The sequence below is a fragment of the Candoia aspera genome, chromosome 1 (genome assembly GCF_035149785.1).
Source record: "Candoia aspera isolate rCanAsp1 chromosome 1, rCanAsp1.hap2, whole genome shotgun sequence".
Classification (NCBI taxonomy): Eukaryota; Metazoa; Chordata; class Lepidosauria; order Squamata; family Boidae; genus Candoia; species Candoia aspera.
In genome coordinates, this window is record NC_086153.1 from 85,997,508 (window position 1) to 86,020,894 (window position 23,387).

Below are 23,387 nucleotides of genomic sequence, written 5' to 3' on the forward strand. Positions count from 1 at the left end.
TTGCACCAATAATCCATTTATTGTCAGAGCAGTATGAAAACTCTTTTGCTTTTGATCTCTCCCATAAGGCACGCTTAAAGACGTCAGGCCTAAAATAGCTTTTAGTTTTGTCACAAGTCTATGCTCCTGTTCATGCTATTTACTCTGTTCCATGAGTTTGGGTCAAATTTACTGGATTAGCACGCTATGTCCTACAACCAGTGTAATTGGGAAGATGCAGGATATCGTTTCAGGAAGTGGGAAATTACTTCACAGAAGTTAGAACTTACAGAAGTCCTTAAGTAAGGAAACTGCTTTTTTTTCCCTGTCAAGAATATATTACAATGGTTGAAATGAAAAGAAACCAGAAACTCTTCTGGACCTCAACCTTAACTGTCCTTTAAATATGGATCGTTCATAGATTTAATAAAAACAGCAGATTGAGAACTGCTGTGAAATCAGCAGTTCCCAAACTAGAGCCCTCTAGATATGTCAGAACTGCAATTATTCATGAATACTGGGAGTTGTAGTCCCAATGTCTTGGAGGGCAGTAGATTTGGAAGGTTGAATTACATAATATATTAAGATTCAAGTGCCAAATTAATTAGGTCAACAAACTCATATAATTATAGTACACATGTTTTTAAATACATTTCTCCTCTACATTGTTTATCTTCTCTGGAATATCTGGAAGTAAACTTATTGCAACCACAGGTATGACACTGGTATCAAGTTGAAGGATTCCCCTAGAAAAAAATAAGTTATCAATTAAAATACAGACTTCAGAAATATGATCATATCTAAACACTTCAACTTCACAGTTAAAACAGCTAAGGAAAAGTGTTTGAAAATCTAAATCTGGATCATTAGTTTCTGAAAATGGCCTATATATGCTGCAAACACCAAAATTTAATTAAAGCTTGTTTCAAATAATTCTTGGGATGTATGCTATTTAGAAAAAACATTAACTTTCACTCACCTGTCTCTTCCAGTACCAGCTCTCCCATAGGCTACCATTTTCATCTAAATGACTTATAAGAACTGCTGCCAGGGTTTTCCTATTCTTCATTTATCTTCCTTTTCTAGTGTGCCACAGGTTTAAGAGTGTAAGCTAAAGGGCAGGCTAATATAGTACTAGCCTAATATAGTAATAGCCTTTTCAGTCAAAGAGTAGAGAAAAATGGTTTCGAATAAGATAAACCTTATGAAACAAATAAAAGTACTGTGCAATCTTAACTAATAATGAACACATCTTTGTTTCTGACAAAGAATAAAAGAGATAGGCTATTTAAGATACTAATATGATATATGGTAAAGAAAATGAATTATATACGGTAATAAAAAAGTACCAGAAAAACTGTATACGTGCAAATTAATATCTTGAACAATCTGGTACTTGCCACAAAGTATTTCTAAAGAAAGCAGCCAGGACACACCTATATATAATAATACATAAGTGGATGGGATTGTGAGTTCCCCTCATGCAGATAGGACTCCTTCAGCCATCTCTAAACCAAAAGAGGAATGCAGATGGCAAGCTGTTGGCCCCACAAGTCTCAGCAAGCAGGAGACATTGACTGATAGCTCTCAGGATGATTTACCATAAATCTTACAGAGCTTTTGTGAGGCTCAGTAAGGAAAAAAACCTGACTCGTCTGAGTCTGGGCTAATTGCTAATCTGTGGATGCTGGTATTCCTCATTTCTCACCATCCCAATTATGTTGGAATGTGTGTGCAAGGGTGGAGATGGAGATGGAGCAGGGTATGGAGCAGGACTGCTCTGGACCATTGCTGTGTATCAGGCTCTTGTTTGTAAACTAGTATTACTAGAAAAACAACATCGATTCTGCCAGCTAAAGTGTTCCATCTTTATCCAATGCTGCTTTTGTGGAGCTATGGAGGCAGGGGAAAAACCAACAGGACTGCCTTTCCTTCCCCTTCCCACTTAGCATGCATGCTCGCACAGCTCCTGCCAGGGGGAGGGGGATGAACTAGAGACAAATCCATTTAGCATGTTAACATTTTGAATCATCTGGTGATTATTTCCCATTAATAATAATAATAATTTCATTGATTCGATTTATAAAGCCATCAAAACAAGACCCAAGGTGGCGTACATTAGTTCCTTAACAGATGGTAAACCCTGTGGGTCAGTTCTGTTTATCAATTTAATCTGCCTAGCTTGAATAAATATTTATATTTTATATTGTTTCTATTGGATTAAAATAGAATACATTCCATTTAAGATAACTCTCCATACACTAAGAAGATTTTTTTTGTCTTTTAACTCCAAAGTCTGTTGAAATGTAATTTGCAAAACTAACTGTTCTGGAAATGTAGTCAGGACTCCCCTCTTTTTAAAAAATTGAAATGAAACTCCCATCATTGAAGGAAGTTTGTTTTGAGGATAAAAAATAAAAAAGATACTTACCTGTTTTCACATGATGGGCAAAACACTTTTAATACTTTTATGATTAAAGCTGCTCCTATAATTCCAACCACAATGACCTCCATAAAATTAAAAAACACAGGAAAAGATTTGAGCCAAAATGTACAAAGCTCCTTTCTCAGATCTTCCACCCACTGGCACATCACCTGCAAAAATAACAACACTGCCATTGAAATCCAGTAATGACGCCCTGCAAAAGCTCATCTTTCTTTGGTGTTTGTTGTATCAACTTATAATTTACACTCCTGTCATGACATGGGAGCCCTGAGTGTGTTGCTTGTCTTTGCAAACATTTCTGTTCGGCCCCTTGAGGCATTCCTTGACATCTTTTCCCACATCTTCTATTGTTCAAAGTAATCTCCTAGTGTCACTGTTCAACTTCCTTTTAACTAAGTCCCTAATTTCATTTTTTTAAAGTTCTTTTTAGTTTCCTTTTCTGAAGTTAACTTTGACCCTGCTGAGACTTTACAGCCCCGTTCACACATGCCTAACTGGGGACGATGCCATGGAAACAGATAAGCCAGAGTCCCTGGAGCAAAAATAATTCTTCCTGATAAGCTACACTGCTTACCAGGAGTGTAGGGCTTCCAGGGAATAGACAGCTGTAGGGGAAATGGGGCTGGTTTATGAATTCTGTGGTCTGAGTTTGGTATTATTGCAACAAAACTCATTGGGTCAATTGTCTGGCTTGGTCTCCAGGAAATGGTTCTGCATGCCACCAGTGGTACAAGCACTGTAGGTGTGATTCCAGAACCAGCCTCGCTTCACCTGACTGTGGTTTACCCAGGTCACGGTGGGTCCAGCCCAACCACTACTTCTGCTTTCTCTCCCTCTCGGGCATCTCTAGGGCAAAGTGGAGAAGCTGCACCTGCCTCCAGTCCATAAGGGCCTGAAATGATGCTGCAGTGGGTTTGGGCTAGGAGCCAGTCTAGCACTACTGCTGAGCCAGGGGGCTAACAACTGCCCTACAGCTATCCGAGAACACCCCAGTCCTTTCTTAAGCTTTGTAGAGGGCAGACTTGGGCACATAGCACTTCATAAAGGTCTGCTCAGAACTGACTGTTCTGGGTGGGTGACTTTAGCAACTGCCTATCAGGTAGAAATCCAGCAGGGGAGGCCTATTTTCTGTTGGGAGACAAACTTACGGGCTTGGAGAGTCCTGGATGAACTTCTGCCTCATCTGTCATTGTTCTCCTGACATGGCTTACAGGTAAGTCCTTGCTTAACATATACTCGTTCAACAACTGTTCGAAGTTACAACAGCACTGAATGAGGAGTACTTATGACAGGTCCTTGTAGTTGCAGCCATCATAGTGTCCCCGCAGGCATGAGATTGTGATTCAGGCGCTCCGCGACAAACTCACAATTACAATGTTACAGCATCCCATGGTCACACGATTGCCATTTGCAACCTTCACTGCCGGCTTCCAACAGGCAAAGTCAATGAGGAAGCCAGCAAAAGGTTGCAAATGGCGATCACATGACCACAGGACACTGCAACCACGTGGGATTCGCCTAACAGCAACTAGAACTGCTAGAACTGCTGTGATAAGTTGGCACGGTCACATGACATCACACCTTACGACCACATTGCTTACCAATGGAGTTCCCAGTCCCAATTAGATAGTGAGGATTATCTGTACTTGCATTTGAGAGTAGCCTATCAGGAGGAAGTTAAGCTAGTGAACTGTTAGCCACCCCCAGGAGCATCAGGAGAAATTGGGAGATGGTGAGTTCTAGTCTTGCCTTAGGCACGAAGCCAGCTGGGTGACCTTGGGCCAGTCAATCCCTCTCAGCCCTAGAAAGGAGGCAAGGGCAAACCACTTCCAAAAGACCTTGCCAAGAAAACTGCAGGGCCTAGTCCAGGCAGTCACCAGGAGTCAACACTGACTCGAAGGCACACACACACAGGAGCATCAGGGGAAGGGGAAATTGGGGGGACATGCCAAAACCTCAAGGCGAGGGTCACGACTGCATGATTGAAGCTCCACCCTTTGGTATGTGTACCATGTGCATATAGAAAGGGGCAGGACTTCAAGCACAGTTGCAACCCCACCTGGACTTTTTTTTTACCTCCCTTCTGGTGACCACCACCTTTCCATGCCTTTTTATTTTTAATGGGACTCAGGTTCTTTGACAGAGCGACGGAAGGGATGTCAGATACATCAGGCACCAATAATTCCCACACGTATCCGTTAACTCAAATTAGGTGACTGTAATATTTACCAAAACTCACAATCATTGTGACAAAAAATATACCTTGTAAGAAGATGGTGGCTGTGTTCTGAGTGGAGTCTCTGGCAACTTGCCAGGCATTGTCTGTTCATCTACTGTAGTTTCTACTTGCCTGAGAAGATAGTGACTGGTCGTTTGTAGAGGACTTTCAACATCTATTTTACAAAAATAAAAAAGACAGGTTGTTTGTTTTTTCAAATATCAACATTGTGAGCCAGTAAAAGGAAGCAGAGTAAGGACAAGAAACAAAGTCCAAATGTGCAAAACTATTTAAAGCGTTTATAAAATCATAGCATTGGCATAGATCTTAAAGGTCATCTAGTCCAACCCCCTTCTTGGTGCAGGTTCTATCAGAGCATCTCTGAGACAACCATTGAAGGACATCCAGCCATTGTTTGAAGTCCTTCAGCAAATATTCAATATTTCATGTGGCAGTCTGGTGCGCTTGCACAGATGAGATGTTCCTCCTAACATCTAGTCTGAACGTACTTCCTTGTAGTTTTAGCTCTTTGGTTCTGACCTGCTCTCTGGGGCAAAGAGAGTAAGTCCATTCACTTCTTTGTGACAGCTCTTCAGATATTTGAAGACCATTATCATATTTCCCTCAATTATCTATTTTGTATGCTAAGCATATCCAGATTTGTCAATTATTCCTTATAGGGCATGGTTTCCAGACCCAGCACCACCCTCCTCTGAACTTGCTCCAATTTGTCCTTTTTGAATTCTGGTGCCCAGTACTCCAAATTAGGTCTGACCAAGGCAGAATGGAATGGAGCAATTATTTCCTGTGAACTGGACTCTGTGCTCTTCTTAAGTATCCCAAGGAAACATTTGTCTTTTCAGCAACTAAAATCACATTGCTGCTTCATGTTTAACTTCTGATTGATAAGGGCACTTTTCACAGGTAAAGAGAATGGCCAAGCCATGTTTCCCCCATCCCATGCGACTGCCTTACATTTTTCCTACCAAGATGTAGAACTTTACATATCTCCATTCTATTCATTTCAGCGCACTGCCTAAGCTTGTCCAGATCTTTTTAAAATCATATTTCATCTAAAGTATTAACCAATTCTCCCAGTTTTATGATATCTGCAAATTTGATAAGGATCCCCTCAACTACCTCATCCAAGTCACTGATAAAAATGTTGAACAACACAGGGGCTAGGACAGAGTCCTCTGGCCCTCTGCCCAATGCTTCCCTTCAAGCTGAACTGGAAGCATTAATGAGCACTCTTTGGGTGTGCTGGCTCAGCCAACTATGAGTCCATCTATCAGTGTCATCATCTAGTCCAGGGTCCCTCAATCTCAGCAACTTTCAGATGTGTGGATTTCAATTCCCACCATTCCCTGGGGAGTTGAAGTCCACACATCTGAAAGTGGCTGAGGTTGAAAAACACTGATCTGGCCCATGCTTTACCACTTTACTAAGAATATTATGAGAGAATACAAATGAAAAGAAAGCCAGTTGTAAGCATATTAATTTGACTTGCCTATAAAAAGAAGCCAGTTTCTGGCTGTTGGTGGGAGCTCCTTTTGAGCGGTTGAGTTATTAAATCTGAGGTAAGAACTTTTTGATAATTGATTGCATTGCTTTGTATGTTTTATACCTGGCTATGCTATTCTTAAAAAGTCCACACCACTTTGAATACTGAAAGAGTAGCCCAGATACAGTTAACAAATGAATTAATTTAATCAGCTCCTTTCTCATTAAGGAGTCTAAAAAATTTAGAAAACTTAAGTGAAATAGCAAGAAATAAACTCAATAGCATCTTTTTAAGAGAAAATAAGAGTCACCTATGTGAGATGGGCGACTACAGAAATTGAATGAATGAATAAATAAATAGAATAAAGTCCAACTCTTGCAGCTCAGCAAGACTTTGTACCTTTTCCTGCAAGGTTGGGAAGTGTAAACAAAATATCATTGTCCCTCGGGCTGGAATACAGCATGCTTTCTTCCAGAGGAACAGTGTAGTTTGTATGTCTCAGGACTCGCTGATCTTTAACCAATAGGTCTATTTCTGTCACTTCATCTTGTTTAACCTGCAAAAGAAATGTAACGGTGGGAGCTTTTTTCTTGTCCACACATGTTGGGACCATTGTGGAAAACAGTCAAGCTTTTTTTAAAGCTGGACACACTCAAGAAACAAGTATGCAAAAAGTGATTTCAAGATGAAAAGTGGCTTTTATTTAAGCGAAGGCTAAACATGCTCCTGCCCATTTTTCTCAGCTCAAGAATTATGTGAAATATAGGAGGAGAAGAGCTCTCCACCTGCTATTTCATTATCATATCCACATTCATATCCATCGATCTATTGTATATCGTACCATATTATCAGGGAAAGCAAATGGCTCCATTTCTAGCATCAGTATGGATTATTTTTCTCAATGAGGAACCATGCAGGAAAAAAGTAGAATGTTGCCGTTGAAAACAATCAATCAAGAGAATTACAGATGAATCCTGTACCCAAACGTTATTTTCTGCATTTGTACTATTTGAGTGAATGATCTGAATTCTGAATGTCTTTAGAGGCAAAGTAATCTATAGCCCAAGAGTTACTGGATGTTTTCAGGTCATGCACAAGAAGTGTGTCTGGATGGCAATAAAGAAAAAAAAATCTGTCAGTAACTGAAGAAGGAAGAGGCTGACTGGCTTGCTTACCCACTTACTTACTAGATTTATAAGTCAGTTGTGACTAAAAGTTGAACATAAATTTGGCACATAAATTTGTATTTCCCAGTTTACTATGTTTAACGTTGATTTTTGTTTATATTTGGAGGCTTCATTATTTTGTGGGAGTTATTCTTTATTTTATGACAATTTCGATACCTTTGGGAATGGGCAGCATACAAACTATGTAGATAAATATTCCACCTTCACTCTAGGAGTATAAATAACATTTCCTCCCTCCACTTTTTTTTCCTCCACAGCAAAAACCTCATGTCAGGTAAGTTGATCTGAGAAAGAGGGACTGGCCCAAAGACACCTAGTGAGTTTTCCCTGCAAAGGATGGACCTGGACCTGGATCTTCCTGGTCCTAAACTAATATCTTAACCATTTCACTCTGCTGGCTCAGCCAGATTGAGGAAAGCAATATGCCTCTCCCTTCTAGCCAGCCCACCATCCCCATCATTATTTCAGCACAAGTGGCCATGGGCATGAACTGCATCAGCATTCCTTAAAAGCACTACTAACTCACTGTCAAAGTCACAGGATGCAAAGGAATAATTATAAGCTACACTCTCTCCTTAACTCAGACAAGGAATCCTCAATATTCACCTCTAACAGCATTTTGTTTTATTTCCTAATTACAGGTAGTCCTCACTTAGCAACCACAATTGGGGCCAGCAACTTTGTCACTAAGCACTACAGTCACTAAGTGGAAAATCATGTGACCGCAACAGGCTTACAACATCACTTCCCATCTGGTCGTTAAGCGAGACATCACGTGACTGTGACTTGCAATGTTACTTCCGTGTTCTTCATCAACTCTGCTTGTCAGAAGCCAGTTGTGAAGTGCACAAATAGCAATCACTTGACCGCAGGACACTGCAATGGTAATAAATGCAAGTATTGGTCGCAAAGCTTTTTTTTTTACACCACAGTAACTTTGAACAGTTGTTAAACGAGGCAGTCGGTAAGGGAGGACTACCTGTATTCATAACAATGATTTTTTGTTTTATCTTCCCATCTTGCCAAATAAGCCTCATGGCTATTTTGCTGTTGAATCTTTATGCAATGAGAAACTTGTAGCCCAGCGATCCAATTACCAAACCAAATGAAGCAAATGAATCAGTGGGGCTTGCGCCTGAATAAAGATACCTAGGAGCTTCTGCTGGAGTGACCATGCTTAAGATGCTGAAGGATTCTCCCCCAAGGGGAAGAGTTGCATGAGAGATCAGTGGGCCTACTGACAGCACCAAATATGCCATGGTTGAATGACTGTCCTGCAGGATACAATAACTTCTCCAAAACTGAATTCATAAACAAAGGATCTAAAAAAAGAAAACTACCCCCAGCTCTTATCTATTGGAACTTTCCCTACAATAAAAAGTCTTATTAGTAAAGACATATTTCAGGCAGACACTATAGTTGATAAAACCTTATCACCGGGCCATCTGGCAGGCTTCCAAAATAATAATAATATAGTCAAGGTTTATCTCTTCACTGACAATCAGAAATGAGAAAGACTTGAACAATTTGGAGTTTCAACAAACTGAAGGCTGCTTCCTGGCATAATCAGTCAAGAGTTTGTCCACTCCACTTTTCTGAAAGTGTGACATAAACAGTGACAGTGCTAAAAATAACACAGTACCACCAAACTGTCCAATGTAATATACAAGTGGGTATAGGAAGTTCTCTCATGCTAGGATTTAAAAGAATGTTCTAAACAAGTTATCAAGCCCTCAAAGCTGTTTAGCAGGGCAATGGGTTCTTCCAACTTTGTAGAATTAGGATCATATATATGATTAAATGTGCCAGCTGGAAGAAAGATGCTTTTTTCACAGTTCCTTTCTGCAGTATGTGGATGGAATCACTTTCTGCAGTATGTAGTTGGATTCAAAATAAAATCAGCCTGAAACAGGTAAGTTACTTGAAATCCTCCTGTAAAATTATTAAGGACTTGTATTCCACAGAAAGGCTTTTCTTTATAGCTTTGCTATGAAAATGATTCTGAATCATTTTCACAGGAATTTCAAGCACAACCCGTCTAAGTTATGAATAGTGTTTGTTTCATAAGGAAATCATATGAAAGTATATTTGATCCAGATTCTGAATAACAAAGAGTAAATATATCAACACACACAAAAATTGATACTGCTAATACTAGGAATATCAGATGGATGCCTCGATTAATCCTATTCAATGCTGGCAGAAGAACAGAATGTATGTCAACTCCAAAAATAAATGTGTGCTATTAGGACCTTCCAGTTGACAAGAAAATTGCATGGATATATCCATGGAGTCACAAGAAATTCCAAGGCCATTTCACCCTTTACCTTTACAACAAAAGAATTCACAATCTGTCCAAAGTAGATGCTTTTAAAAAGCTACCCTTCTCCTGCAGATATGTAATATATAGTGGTGGGAAAATGTGCTAAATAAATAAATAAAATACATAAACAAATCCTTAAAATATGATTATATAGATGCCATGGATATTCTGTAAAAATTACAAAAAATACATAAATGCTGTCTTTGAGGGTTTTTTAATTAAAAAAAAAATTATATATTCTGGTACAAAGAGGACATAGAGCTGTATAACATCAGACAGCAGTATTGCTGGTTTGCTGGCAAAAGGTAAAACCACAGAACTAAACTGCACATTCATTCTGCAAAAACAATCTTCTACTGTGGATTTACACCTAGGCTAATAAACACAATGATTTAGAGAAAGGATACTTGCCTGTTTTCCATCAATATCTGTCACTTCTTCTTGAACAACAATCAATTGCAAGTTGGAGCTGGATGCCATTGGCCACTCGTGGACCATAATGCGAACACTGACGATTCCTAATTGCTTCTGATCCAATAAAGTATCAGAGTTTCCATTCTTCGCTATCAACAAATAACTGTATATCATATAGTGGCCATGCAGAGAAACAAAATCTCTAAAAACAAGTTACACATTAAAATGGTGACTGATGGGTTGCAAACTGGATTGGGCCCCATACTGCAATTCAGTATGGAATTAATGTAACTAGCTGACTAGATTCAGTTATTTTTAGGAGAAACGACAGAGGGCTAAACAGACTATTAAAATGTAAACAGGAATATTTTCTACCTTGTAGATGATCTTCTACAAAGATCATCTTTTGCACAATAACACCTTCCCATTCTCTCTTCTTCCTTCCTGCCCTGAAGTCAGCCCCTTTCTTCTCAAATCTGCTCTGGAGGTTCTTCAAGCCACTGAGTCAAGTTTTAAGATCAACCGGGTAGAGAAGTCACCCGCCTCTCTATACTATTTGATGGAAGCTGTTGAATTAATAGGAGGAACTAACTTGATATAAACTTTCCTATAACTAGGGGAAAAATGGAAACTCCACCAGTTCCACTTGTCTGATATGGGCCACAGAAATCACTGAATAAAAGAGCTGACAGAAGATATTTAGATTTAAATTGAACACGTTCAAATCCAAATTAAAGTATCCATAATCATGCTATAATCTGTGGGTAGCACATCAAGGAACAAGGTCTTAGAGTGTTTTCTCCTCACTTTCAAATGGAAGCTGCCTTCCTGTAATGTAGGTTTCTCTCAGTTTAGTAGCTCTCCGCTACTATGCTCAAACACCCAACTTCCTTTCCTCTCCAAGTATGTACACTTACATTGCTTTCAGTAGGAGAATAGTAATTAGTGCTACCATTGTATTGAATTAAATTTGCATATGACATGACTACTATCAGGATGTCTGTGTCAGCAGAGCAGCCTTGGCATCCATTATTCAACACTGAACTGACATCCAGTTTTGGAGTGTCAAGGAGCTGTTCCCCTGGCTTTCTGTATTACGGGCACTGACTCTCCCTAATCTAACTTCCTCCCATTCCACGTAGTCCAGTAAAGTCAGTGAAGATTTGCAGGCAGGCATTCTGCTTCACACACTGGGGGAATGACATCGTGCGCTGTATTATAAGATCTCAAACTCCTGTGATATTCTTCCCAATTTAATACAAATTCAAAGAATTAAAGGCAATTAGGTATTATATTACATCAAATGAAATCTGGTCTGAGAACTGAATGAAATGTGTGCTTTTCCGTGGTAAAACCCCATGAGCTGAGGAGGGCTTTCTTTCTTTAGAACAGGGTTTCTCAACTAGGGTTCCACAAGGGGTCACCAGGGGTTCCCTGGGAGATCACGATTTATTTAAAGATTATTTCAAATTCGGGCAACTTCACATTAAAGAGGCAAGTTTCATTCTTTATTTTTAGTTTAAGAACACCGTTAATGCATATATATGCAGGCCTACCCATGAAACGAATACAATAATTTTGTAACTTCTGGCCTATGTTTGAGCCTGAATGTGCAGGGGTCCCCCAAGGCCTGAAAAATATGTCAAGGGTTCCTCCAGGGTCAAAAGGTTGAGAAAGGCTGCTTTAGAGCATTTGAAGATCTAGCTTAACATCAGAAGCACAGGAGAGATGCCCTCATGAAAGGGCACAATGAACCGTTGCTGGGGCTCCACCCACGCTGCAGCATCTTTTTATGCATATTGCTTTAGACATTTAAGAACCAGTTTTAAAACATATTAGCATGTCCTTGGTAGATTATCTTAGAAGCTAACCCTGAAACTAGCCACAACCAGTTTATCAAGGAAATACTTGGTGTATAAAAAGTCCTTAAATAGCGTGTAATTGCTGTAGCTTCACTACTTATGTAGAACATTGCCTGTATATCCAATCAGGATCTTTCTTTTCAGTGTAAGGCACATAACAGCAAAAACCCAAACAAACCAGAATGCTTGCTCCTTCTAATAAGTGTTGTTTTAAATTTGTCTTTCCTGGGTAATACTTCCATCTTTTCAAGAAAAATCCCATTTCTTACATCCAGAGAATTTGAATTAGGAAAGTTTCCTTAAAAAGTGTTTTGCTAAGATTATCTGAAACCATGCTGTTTTCCTCCTTCACCGACTTAGCTGGATACGTGCTGGCGTGAGAGCAGACAGACAGGACTTATCAGGGTGGAGTCACATCCTTGAGTTTCTACAGCTCAGCCTGTGGCACAAATAAATTAGCCGAACAGGAACTTGCTCAGGGATTCCATAAAATCAGCTTCTAATCTCCATTTGTATTTTGTTATGAACACAATAATGGACTGCCCTGAATTAACTGAAAACTAGAGATGACAACCAATAAATAATCCTGAATTCTTTAAAAATGGAAATATTATATTGTCACTAATTTATTATGCAGGGGTATTTTAATGATGGGAGTTACAGACGGACATACAATCCAGATAGTGAATTAAGCTATACTCACAAATTATAGTTTGACATTTTATCCGGGTGACTCCGCTCTTCAGTGGAAAGTCATTTACATACACCTGACCATTCATGTAAGTGATATTAAGGACAACCTAAAGAAATCCACAGAATAACACATATTGAATGTATATGTTTCAAAATACAAGGCTGACCAAGTTGTATTTAAGGTATATAATTGTGATAGCAATTACCAAAATAAGACATAAATATAAGAGATTAAAAATTAATCCAATCTAAGTATGCTGACAAATTTGCCATCACAATGCTTTCATCCCTTAAAAGAATCACAACAGAATGCAATCCATCTGTGACTGCTTTTTTTTTTTTGGTACCTTTTAATCAGCGTTGACTCCTGGCAACTGCCTGGACTAGTCCCTGCAGTTTTCTTTCTGGTAAGATTTCTGCAGTGGTTTGCCATTGCCTTCTTCCTAGGGCTGACAGAGTGTGACTGGTCCAAAGTCACCCAGCTGGCTTTGTGCCTAAGGCAGGACTAGAGCTCATGGTCTCCCAGTTTCTAGCCTGGTGCTTTAACCCCTATGCCAAACTGACTTGATCCCTGGCTATACTGCCACTGATTTTAGTGATTGTGGATGGCACCCTAAAATATGACCTGTGAAACTTTAGTATCTCTGTCTGGAAAAACTAAGATATGGCAAGAGGAGTAAGAGGCAGAATGTACACTGTCTGATGGGAAATCACTGAAACCTTGAAAACCTAATTTCTGGCTGTAACTTAGATACTATTTAAATGACGAGCCACGGCTTCTCAGTTTTTCTTATCGTCATTAACAGAATAACCCTTTAACTCAGACTGATACCTAGGACTTCCAACCAGCAGTGGAAAACCATGTCCTCAGTTTCTCCATAGCCTCTGAAAGCTAAGGGCTGGGAACTATTATCGGTATACCTCATGAACAGCCAGTGAAGAACAGCTAGGCTTGTTGTCACCATTACCTTTGACAGGAGCAGAGCAAAGGGTCACCTAATATCCACAGGACTTCATAATCTGTCAGTGCATACTATAAAACTATGCATTACTGACAATTGCTCTACTATTATGGTTGAAAGCAATACATACTGTAGACATACAAAGTACACACATTCAGGCACATCTGTATGTATAAAATAATGCCAATCAAATGCCAACAAATTACCTTCTAATTTTTACAAACCCATAGAAGGCAGTACGAACATAGTGAAACTATTTACTGGAAGGAATTTTTACTTTGAGTATCCCTAAAATGTTATCAACAACTCAGTATATTTTCTAGACTATTATAAAAACTAGGAATAACCTAAGGATAGATGGAATTTTTACTGATGAATCACAACAGAAAAAAAGAAGAGACTTTGCTAAAGAAAGTACAGGAAGTTGAACATACAGTACCTGTCTTTCCTGAATATCCCCACTGTTTTCCAATATATTTACTTTAATCTTGATGTTTTCCTGAAATAATGGAATGACAGAAAAAAGCAGAGAAGAAAAAAAAAAAGAAAACGAGTTACAGATTATTCAATATAGTTTACAAGCCAGCTTAGGTACTTAATTCAATTTTTAGTTTGTGAGATAGATATGTGTTTCCATCCATGATGTGATCTGCCAGGATCTAGCATTTCTGAAATCCGTGTCTAAGTAAGTTGTGGTATATCCAAGAAAAAGATGCTTAAGTCCTGGTTATAAAGACTGAGTTCTCAAAAATTGTAATGGACTAACTAGTCTAGCTATTTATATGATGTATAATCAGATGGTTTTCTGTGATGAAATGTCTAACAGGCCCTGGGAAAGTGAAGGACAGAGCATAATAGTTATAGATTGCAACAGGACATTACAGAAAAGATTCCTAAGTCCAGGGGAGGGGGGGAAACATGAGAAAGAGACTCAGAGTAACTCTGTCTCAATTATATTAGCTGGACAATTATTTTGATAGGATTTATTTTCAAGGTTCTATTATAATACTTTGCTAGCAATAAAGAATTTACCAGAACCAAAGCAGTTTTTATTTCTTGCATTTGCCTGCCACTAAAGCCTTGATCTTTTGCAGCCAAATTACGCATACAGTTCCACAGATACTCATCCTAATTAGTGGCATAATCCTCACAATAAATGAATCCTAAATTCAGGCAATTCTACAGTATCTTCTATGTGATTTATTCTGTTTCAAACAGATTTTAATGTACCTGAGCCTCTAGCAATCCCAAAAAGCGTTGTGCCATGCTAGGACATTTCCTATGAGACAGTTTTTCAGTTGTGTGAGTGGACTACTTGAGTGAGCCAAGTTTATCACGAGCTGTCAAATCTCTCATTTGCAATAACCAATATATTGTGGAGGCATCACATATTAAAGCACATTGTGCAAACACCTTTGGCCCAGAGACAATACACTGATGCATCTCAAGTGGACAGCCTCATCATCAGGGAGCTATATAACAGCTGTTCTGAATAGCTCAGTTCTGTTTTAAACACTCGGTCATTTTATCATTTAGATTGCTTGTGCACTCTCAGGTCATCTAAAGAATGAGGGCTGGAAATGAATATATTATGGTGATGGCCTCCCTCAGTTGTTCCTCTCTATCATTAGTGAATCAGAGCATCTATAATCCTGTTTCAACCCTACTTGCATTTCACAAAGGTATCTCAATAGCATGACATACAATACTGCAATATGTGGAACCAAACATTTACTGTACATATTTGGTTGAGTCAATTTACTTCTTAGAACACACCTACTGAAATTAACAGGATTAAAATTCAATAGGATATTAATGGGTTTCTCTCTCAAGTCCTGCTGTGCTGCTTCATTATGGGGGGAAGGGGCATGTTCCTGGAAGGAATGAGCAAAGATCATTGGGAGAGAATGCCAAGAGTAAATTATCTCCTAAGGTGTAAACATCATCCCAGCTGCCCACCTCAAGCAAGCAGGCACCTATATGGGACAGCAGCAATATTGGAAGATACTAAAGGCGGGTAATTGCTTTAGTGACAACATCAAAGCCGTTGTTTCATATTGTGCAGGAGAAGGCAATGGAAAATCATTCCTATATTTTACCAAGAGAGCCATATAGGTAGATAATAAAAAGTGATTGACATTATAAAGCCAGATGACAAGCCCCTTAGGTCAGATGGCACTCAACATGCTAGAGAAAGAGCTGAGGATGTTTCAAAATACCAGTGTGTTTATGACATGGCTAGATTAAGAAATGTAGGATGTCTAGTTGCCAACTTACCATTCAGGAAAAGAAAATCCAAAGCTGCATTGACAGAGTTACAGTGGGAACATGGAACATGAGAAGCATGAACATGGGAAAGCTCAACACAGTGAAAGATGAAATTAATCAACTACATTGACATTTTAGGCATCAGTGAACTGAAATGGATTGGAATTGGACACTTTCAGTGAGAAGATCATACTATTTACTACTCAGGATACGAAAAATTAAGGAATGGTTTTGCTTTCACAGTCAGGAAAAATATAGCAAGGACAGTACTTGGACACAATGCAATCAGTGATTGCATAATATCAATTAGACCTGACAGACAACCCTTCACTATGGCAATTATCCAAGTCTGCCCTCCACCCACTGGGGTAGAAGCGGAAGTTGACAAGTGTTATGGTCAAGTTCAATCTGAACATGCAAGCAAGATGTACTGCTTGTGGTTGGAGAGTGGAATGTTGAAGTTGGAAATATTAAGGTAAATGTAGTAGGACTATATGGCCTAGGAAATCAAAATGAAGCAAGAGAACTATTTATCAATTCTGCCAATCCAATGATTTCTTTATTGCCAATACTGTCTTCCAACAACCAAAACTATGTATGTATGTTTTGTATGTATGATGTATGTGGACATCACCAGATGGAGTACACAGAAATCAAACTGACTACATTACTGATATAAAGAGGTGGAAGATCTTAATTATAATAGCAAAGATGTGGCCAAGGGACAACTGTGAAACAGGACACACACTGCTCATGTACAATGTCCAAGTCAAACTAAAGCAGAAGAAGAAAGCCAACCAGTTTTCATAACATGACCTTGAGCATATTGTGTTAACTCAGTTGTGTTAACTGAGTGTTCTTGGCTGCTATGTTATTTTATGTTATTTCTGTTGTTTTTAAATTTTGTTGTTTTTTTATTATGTTTTTATCCTGTTTTTAACTGTTAGCTGCCAAGTCTTATGCATACAAAATGGGCAGCCATATAAATTCATTAAACAAACAAACAAATAAGTAAATATACCCATAATTTTCAAGGAGAACATCAGGAATCACTCTGAAGTCCTGAACCTCATTGATCAGGAATCAAAGGAACTGCAGAATGAAATCACAGAAGTTAATAAGGATGAATGTGAAAAGATACTGCCAAGGACCAAAAATCAGAAGAAAGCAAACTAGGTGTCAGAACAAACAGTAGAAATTGCAGAGCAGAGCAGAGAAGCCAAAGCCAAAGCCAAGAAAGACAAAGATCTCAGAAAGGAACTTAACAAAGAATTATAGAGAGCTGTTAAAAGAGACAAACAGTATTACAACAACACCTGTAAAGATATCAAATATGGAAAAAGACATGGAAAAACAAGGAAATTCTTCCAAAAGATCTCCAAACTCAGAAGAAGGTTCCAACCTTGCATTGGTATGCTAATATATGCCAGTGGACAGATAGTAACTGATTCAAAGAAGATCAAACAAAGAAGGAAGGAGTATACTGAAATTCTGTTCAGTAGAGATGACAACATCCAAGATACCTTAGAAAATATTCCCTACTTATAAAAACCTCTAGTATTAGAGAATGAAGTTAGATTAGCACTGCAGTCATTACTAAATTGGAAAGCCAGAAGAATTGATGGAACATCTACAGAAAAATGGCAAGCAACAGAAGAAGATTCAATAAAAATTCTAACCAAAATATGCCTACAAATCATAGTGGCCAACAGATTGGAAGAGGTCAGTCTACATATCAACAACAAAAAAGGGAAACTTAACAGGCTGTGCAAACTACCATAATATCCTTAATTTCACATGCTAGCAAAATAATGCTTAGCATCATCCAACACAGGTTAGAACCTTACGTGGAAAGGGAGATGCAAGATGGTCCAGCTGACTTTAGATGAGGCCGAGGAACAACATATATTATTGCTGATGCACACTGGATAATTGGGGGGGGGGAAAGGACAGAATTCTGCAGTCAGTGGTTTTCCCTATGATACTCTATGTAAGTTGGACTTTGAAGAAGCAGGCTAGAAAGAATATTGACACTTGAATATTGATGTGTGGAGAAGACTCCTGAGAATACCATGGGTAGCCAAGAAAACAAATGAATGGATTATAAAACAAATCAATCCAGAGTTCTCATGCAAGGTACAGGTGACCAGGTTGACATTTTGGAGGGCTGTCACAGCATGACTGAGAGTACTTTTTATGGCTGAGTGTGTGTATGACTAAGCAGAACAAATGCTTCACAGAGACTGAGACTATGGAAGCTTTTTTGTTTCTTTTACTATGTGCAAGTGTATTTACAGAAATTAGGGAAAAAACAGAACAAATTACAGCAGTGTGTCCAAACTTTCCAGTAGAAAGTTTCTTTCTCCTGTTTCTTGAAAGTCTTCAACTATCTCTCCCTCTTTCCCACAACTATTTGCTAGCAAGCATTCACTCCACTGCTTAACTGCCAACTCCCCACTTTCTCCTCCTCCCTCCCCCCACAGCTATTCACTTAGAGAGAGAGATAAGAAGGGAATTAGCTGATTTACTTTGGTGTGCACTTAAAGTTTTCTTCATGCTCTTTCAGACCCTGACAGTCACCCCCCTACATTAACGTTGTGTGATGCACCTCCCTCTGGGTCTTCAGTCCAACCCATCCTGGTCTGCGGCTTCTTCAAGGTCTCCAGGTGTCCCTCTGCAGGCAGTCACCTCCCTCTGCCTCCATCTACCTTGCATTTGAGATGAAGCACATCCCTCTCTCTGGGTCTTTACATCTCTTCTCTCTGTCACCTGAGGGCAACGTTTTCATCCCTCTGGGACCAGAAAGTGGCAACTGCCCATTCCAATGGTCCAGCACACTCAAAGAGGCCTCTCTCTCCAGCCACCAACTTCCTGCACAGTGACTCCAAAGACACTTATTGCCTCAATGTCTCAGAGTGGCCCAGGCCCAGGCATGGAAACATGTGTCTCCATCTTTCTTCTCTCTCTCTCTTTTTGTGGCTCAAACTGGCAGCATTTCCCCCAATAATTGAACATTTAAGGGAGAATGTGCAGTAATTGTCACTGCAGCAGCAGCAACCTCAAGAAAAAGGGTTGTTTCATCTTTCCTCTATAAACCATTTCTGCAAACAAAGATCTCCCCACTCCTTTTCCACCATAGTGAAAAAGAAAAAAGATAGCCAGATGGGAAATTGGCTTGGGAGATAGAAGAGTACAAAGTCATTCCATAAGAAAAGGTGAAGCAGAACTTTCTCCTCATCCATCACTATGGTGATTCAGACCATGCCCACCTTGCTACATTTTACATACATGCAAACTAATTGTGAGTTTTGATCACCACCTTTTCAGGAGGAATATTTGAGCCTATTATCGTGTGTGTGTGTGTGTGTGTGTGTGTGGTCATGTGACCACTCATTCTATATGAATAGTCATTGCCATGATCCAAGGAAAATAAAGTACTATTTTGAAGATAAAACTCTGGAAGATGGTGCTAGAAGCTGGAAAGAAAGAGGAAAATCAGCCATAGTAGACCCTCACTCCTGCCAAGAGTAACATCCAGAGCAGAGCCCCACTCAGGCTATGCTTTTACTAGTGGGACCAAACCTGTAATGATTGCCTTATCCCAACGAAGTCAGTCTCACCAGAGTTTAGTGAATAAAACTGATTTATTGAAAGGATAGTATGCAAATACGAAGAAAGCTGAGAATGGGCAAAAGCGCGCCAAATACAAACTAAAAACCCTCGCCTCCAAGCCGATCTCGCCCCCCCCCACCCCACCATCGCAACCACCCCCTCCCAGGCCTGGCAAGCGTCACACATCTGCCTGGGAAAGTAACCTTGAATACATGTCATAACCCAAACACATATTCCTTCAGTGCAACAGAAAGATAACAGCCTGGCAGAGCTGAAATTCCCCACCCCGCAGGTGATAGACACGGATCAGAGACATGACATGCGAAACGTTACGATGTATGCAACTCATTGGAACGATGAACATGACAAAACCCTAGGACCAGCCATTCTTTTTCTTTACTCTTCCTCAAATCAATACTATCTATTTTTAAGAAGGTTTGTCTATATGGTTTCATAATTGGTACTGATGTATTTAGTTTTCCATTCTTAAAAATCAAACTTAAATGAGCAATTGTATATACATTTTCTAGCTTATAAATGCTTATTTTTCTATTCTGCTTATTTAACAGGAAAATAAACATTCTAAAATAATTTCTAACAAGACCAATGCTTGTAAAGTGGCTACATTTATTAGGGCAATGCAAAATTATCTTGACTGCTAAATGGGCAGCTGAACTATCAAGATTTTAACTTGCAATCTTATTAATTTGAAGCACATTTCTCTCAGAGAATATAAAAAGCAATACAAAAGACAAAGCACAAGCATCAAAGAAATTATTTTGGATCTTAGATGAAACTTTCTTGCCTTAATCAGTAAATGCCACATTATACTCTTTTTACACGCTGCATTTATGGAACAATGACTATTAAACTCTTTTCCCTTGTGCCTTCCCAGCATTCCTTGCCTTTCCAAATATATACTACATATATTGTATGATGCAGTGGAAGTATTTCCTTAGTGCATTTAATCACCTTTCATTTCAAAACTCTCTTGAGCTTTCCATAATAATTCTGTGTATTAGATTACACTGTGATTTCTTTGTGACTTGAATGCAAAAAATGACCAACTCATTTCAACAGGCTAAAGAAAATGGAAGAAGGGGACCAGCTGTGAAGCATATTCCTTCTCAGAAAAATCACATAGGAGGGAAAGTCCGTATTACGTAAATATTTGGAAAGACACAGGAATTATGCAACAGTGGCCATGCATGTGGATTGTATCAAAAGCAAATTACTGCACACATTTTCTTTTTTATCTTTCCCATATTTTTTAGCTTCTCTCGTTAACAACTTGTTGAAGTTCTGTCCTAAAAATAATTGGGAATGCAAATTAGATATATTTTTGTGTAGTCAGCAGAAGCACCCATGTCTGGAACAAGAGATCTTATTCTCATTTGCTGTAAACCTACTGAATAACTGAGGCAAGAAACTAATGTAACATCTAGAAGCAAACAAGGTATAGTAGATGGGGAGAGAGAATTTGCTGTCAGTCTTTTTAGGGAGAGATTGACCTACTATTCCTCAGCTACCTCTCAAGCTGATCTTCTGGGTAAACTACCTGCTTAGAAGAATAAGGCTGAGTAAAACATTAAGGAAAGGGAGCAAATACATTAGGGGGAATGGAGGTAAGTGAAACCCTTCAGTGTGAGCTTGACTCCAGATGCCTTCAGAACACAACCATGTAGTTTTCTTGGCAACAGTATGGAAATGGTTTTTCATTGTCTTCTTTTAGCATTTTTTTTTTGAGCATCCCAATCTAGCCTAAAGCTCTGGTATTTCCTGGATGTTTCCCATCCAAGTACTAACCAGGCCCAACCCTGTCAGGAAGATGCTGCTACTTTTGAAGACTGAGGTAATGTTGCTGTCTGTTCATTTACACCATATAAATAGTATATTTTAAAGAACCAAGTGTTTCCATATTTTATTTAGACTGGGAACAAAGCTTTCTTGCTTGTTGGTTGAAAAAGGTGCTACACAAAAGCTAACACTTTGACAAGTAGCCAGTAATCCTTCACTTTTTTCCATATTTCCATTTTCCATATTTCCGTTTCCCATATTTCCATATTAGCATGTATGTCCAACCAAATGCCTCATTTCAATATTTCCAGGTTAAATTCTTAGGTGTTTTATATCTGCAAATAAAAATGATCATTCTAAAGCAGCTTGTATGGAATTCAAGTACCTTAAACCCTCAGTACAATGGACATTACTTTAGCACACTTCAGATTTTTCATTTGGACTTCACTCCCATTTAACAAGGACTTTTCCATGAAATCAGACTTTTTCATCATTTATATCAGCTGCATAATTAAGCAAATTACATATATTTAGATTTAGTATACAATTGGATTTCATGGACATACCCTAAACTTTTAAGTAATAAGCAAGCTCAGAGATTGGGCTCTTTAAAGAGGGTGTAGGGAGGTTCTCCGCTTTTAAAGAATGATCCCCAAACTCATACTCTGCCCTTCTGTAAGATACAGAGCATCTCCCATATTGCTTTGAAAAGCAACCTACAGATATGAAACTAGGGCCGATTATTTATTTATTTATTAAACGAGTTTATATGGCTGCCCAACTGCTCACAGAATTAAAATCCATGATACAAAATCCCATCAACCTCCCCCCCACTCCCCCGGTGTGGCTATAAACACAATCAAATCAGCCACTTGATCAGCTGGGTATCGCCCTGGAGTCCCCAGGCCAAGGTCTAGCTCAGCTAACTAAATATAAACCTGCAATCTTTGTTTTGACAGCTCTCCATAAAGTGAATTCTTCCATATTAAAGAACCCCACATAAACCAGAAGTAAAATTAATCAAATCTAATTGTTTTATATGTGGGTGATGGAATCTGTGGGCTATTTAATCAATTAACTTATTACCATGACAGTTAACCACATCATGTCTAAATGGACATGATGTCTAAAACCACTACTGTAATGTCTAAACCTCAGACTAAGGCAAATGTAACAAGTGACTGTTTCAGACATGGCAACAAGACATCAATCAACAAAAGCACTACAATGCCTGAAATGTTTTATTCATGTTTGACAAACCCATCAATACCAAAACAGACTTGCATAGAACATTTCTGATCTTTCCATAAAGAACAGATTTATTACATAAGATACTCAATCCCCAAGTTCCAATTTTATTACTGTATACATTAAAATATAATATGGCAGCAAGTTACCTATCCAAAAGGGCAAGCTGCTGGGTACTGTATCTAAGACACATACATACAGAGACATATATAGGTACACAAGGCCTGAATCACACCTTATGCGATTTTGTACAATTATTAATGTACAAATCACTCCTTCAAAACAGTCGGGAAAGGAAGAATTTCCATGTGCAAACTGTAGAAATCTTAACATGTTAACCCAGTGCACGCTTTAACAGCGTGCAGATGCTGCACAACTCAGTTTTTCAAATGCACTTGGCACAGACAAGCCACCAGCAATGGAACATCGCGTAGCAGATCCCCCTTCTAAGCCATGGTGGCCAGATTCTCACACAAGCGGGGGTGCCAACTCACACCCGCAGCCGCCCCACTTCGTTCCTTGTTTCTGGCTTTGAAAGGGAGAGCTGATCTTTTCTCCCCACCAACCCCCCCGCCTGCCCCATATATAAAAATATCCTCGGGGCTTCCTCGGCGGACCTGGTGCCAACCCCGCCAAGACCCGAGGCTTCCAAGGAGCCTTTCCCCTGCCTACCTGGCTTACCACCCGGGAGAAGACGGTTGTCGGATCCGGGGCGGATAGGCTTGAGGGCAACAGGAGAAGGAGCCCTGCGATTAGCCCGAGCAAGTCGCGTGGCCCCAACGATGCCTCCATCTTGGGAACTGGGTATTAAAACTAAGTGAAACATCAACAAAGCAAGAGGCGGCGACGGGCGCAGCAGAAGCTGGGAGGAGTC

At 39.3% G+C, this 23,387-nt stretch overlaps 1 protein-coding gene across 1 annotated transcript; it reads right to left on the reverse strand.

Annotated features, from left to right (window-relative positions):
• GINM1 (glycosylated integral membrane protein 1) lies at positions 1–23,387 on the reverse strand. Its single transcript, XM_063308737.1, has 8 exons — positions 23,186–23,387; positions 14,028–14,087; positions 12,637–12,733; positions 10,069–10,220; positions 6,547–6,703; positions 4,688–4,818; positions 2,411–2,574; positions 1–725 (listed from the first exon to the last, which is right to left on the reverse strand). Exons 1-8 carry the CDS (start codon positions 23,303–23,305, stop codon positions 623–625), a joined length of 984 nt encoding a protein of 327 aa, XP_063164807.1. The 5' UTR covers positions 23,306–23,387; the 3' UTR covers positions 1–622.

Excerpts from the sequence above, each read along its gene's own strand:
- GINM1 (XM_063308737.1), bottom strand. The coding sequence starts at position 23,305 with ATGGAGGCATCGTTGGGGCCACGCGACTTGCTCGGGCTAATCGCAGGG. Across the intron at positions 6,704-10,068 it reads CAGATATTGATGGAAAACAG|GTTAAACAAGATGAAGTGAC; the intron begins GCAAGTATCCTT and ends TTTCTTTTGCAG. Across the intron at positions 4,819-6,546 it reads TCCCAACCTTGCAGGAAAAG|ATGTTGAAAGTCCTCTACAA; the intron begins GTACAAAGTCTT and ends TTTGTAAAATAG.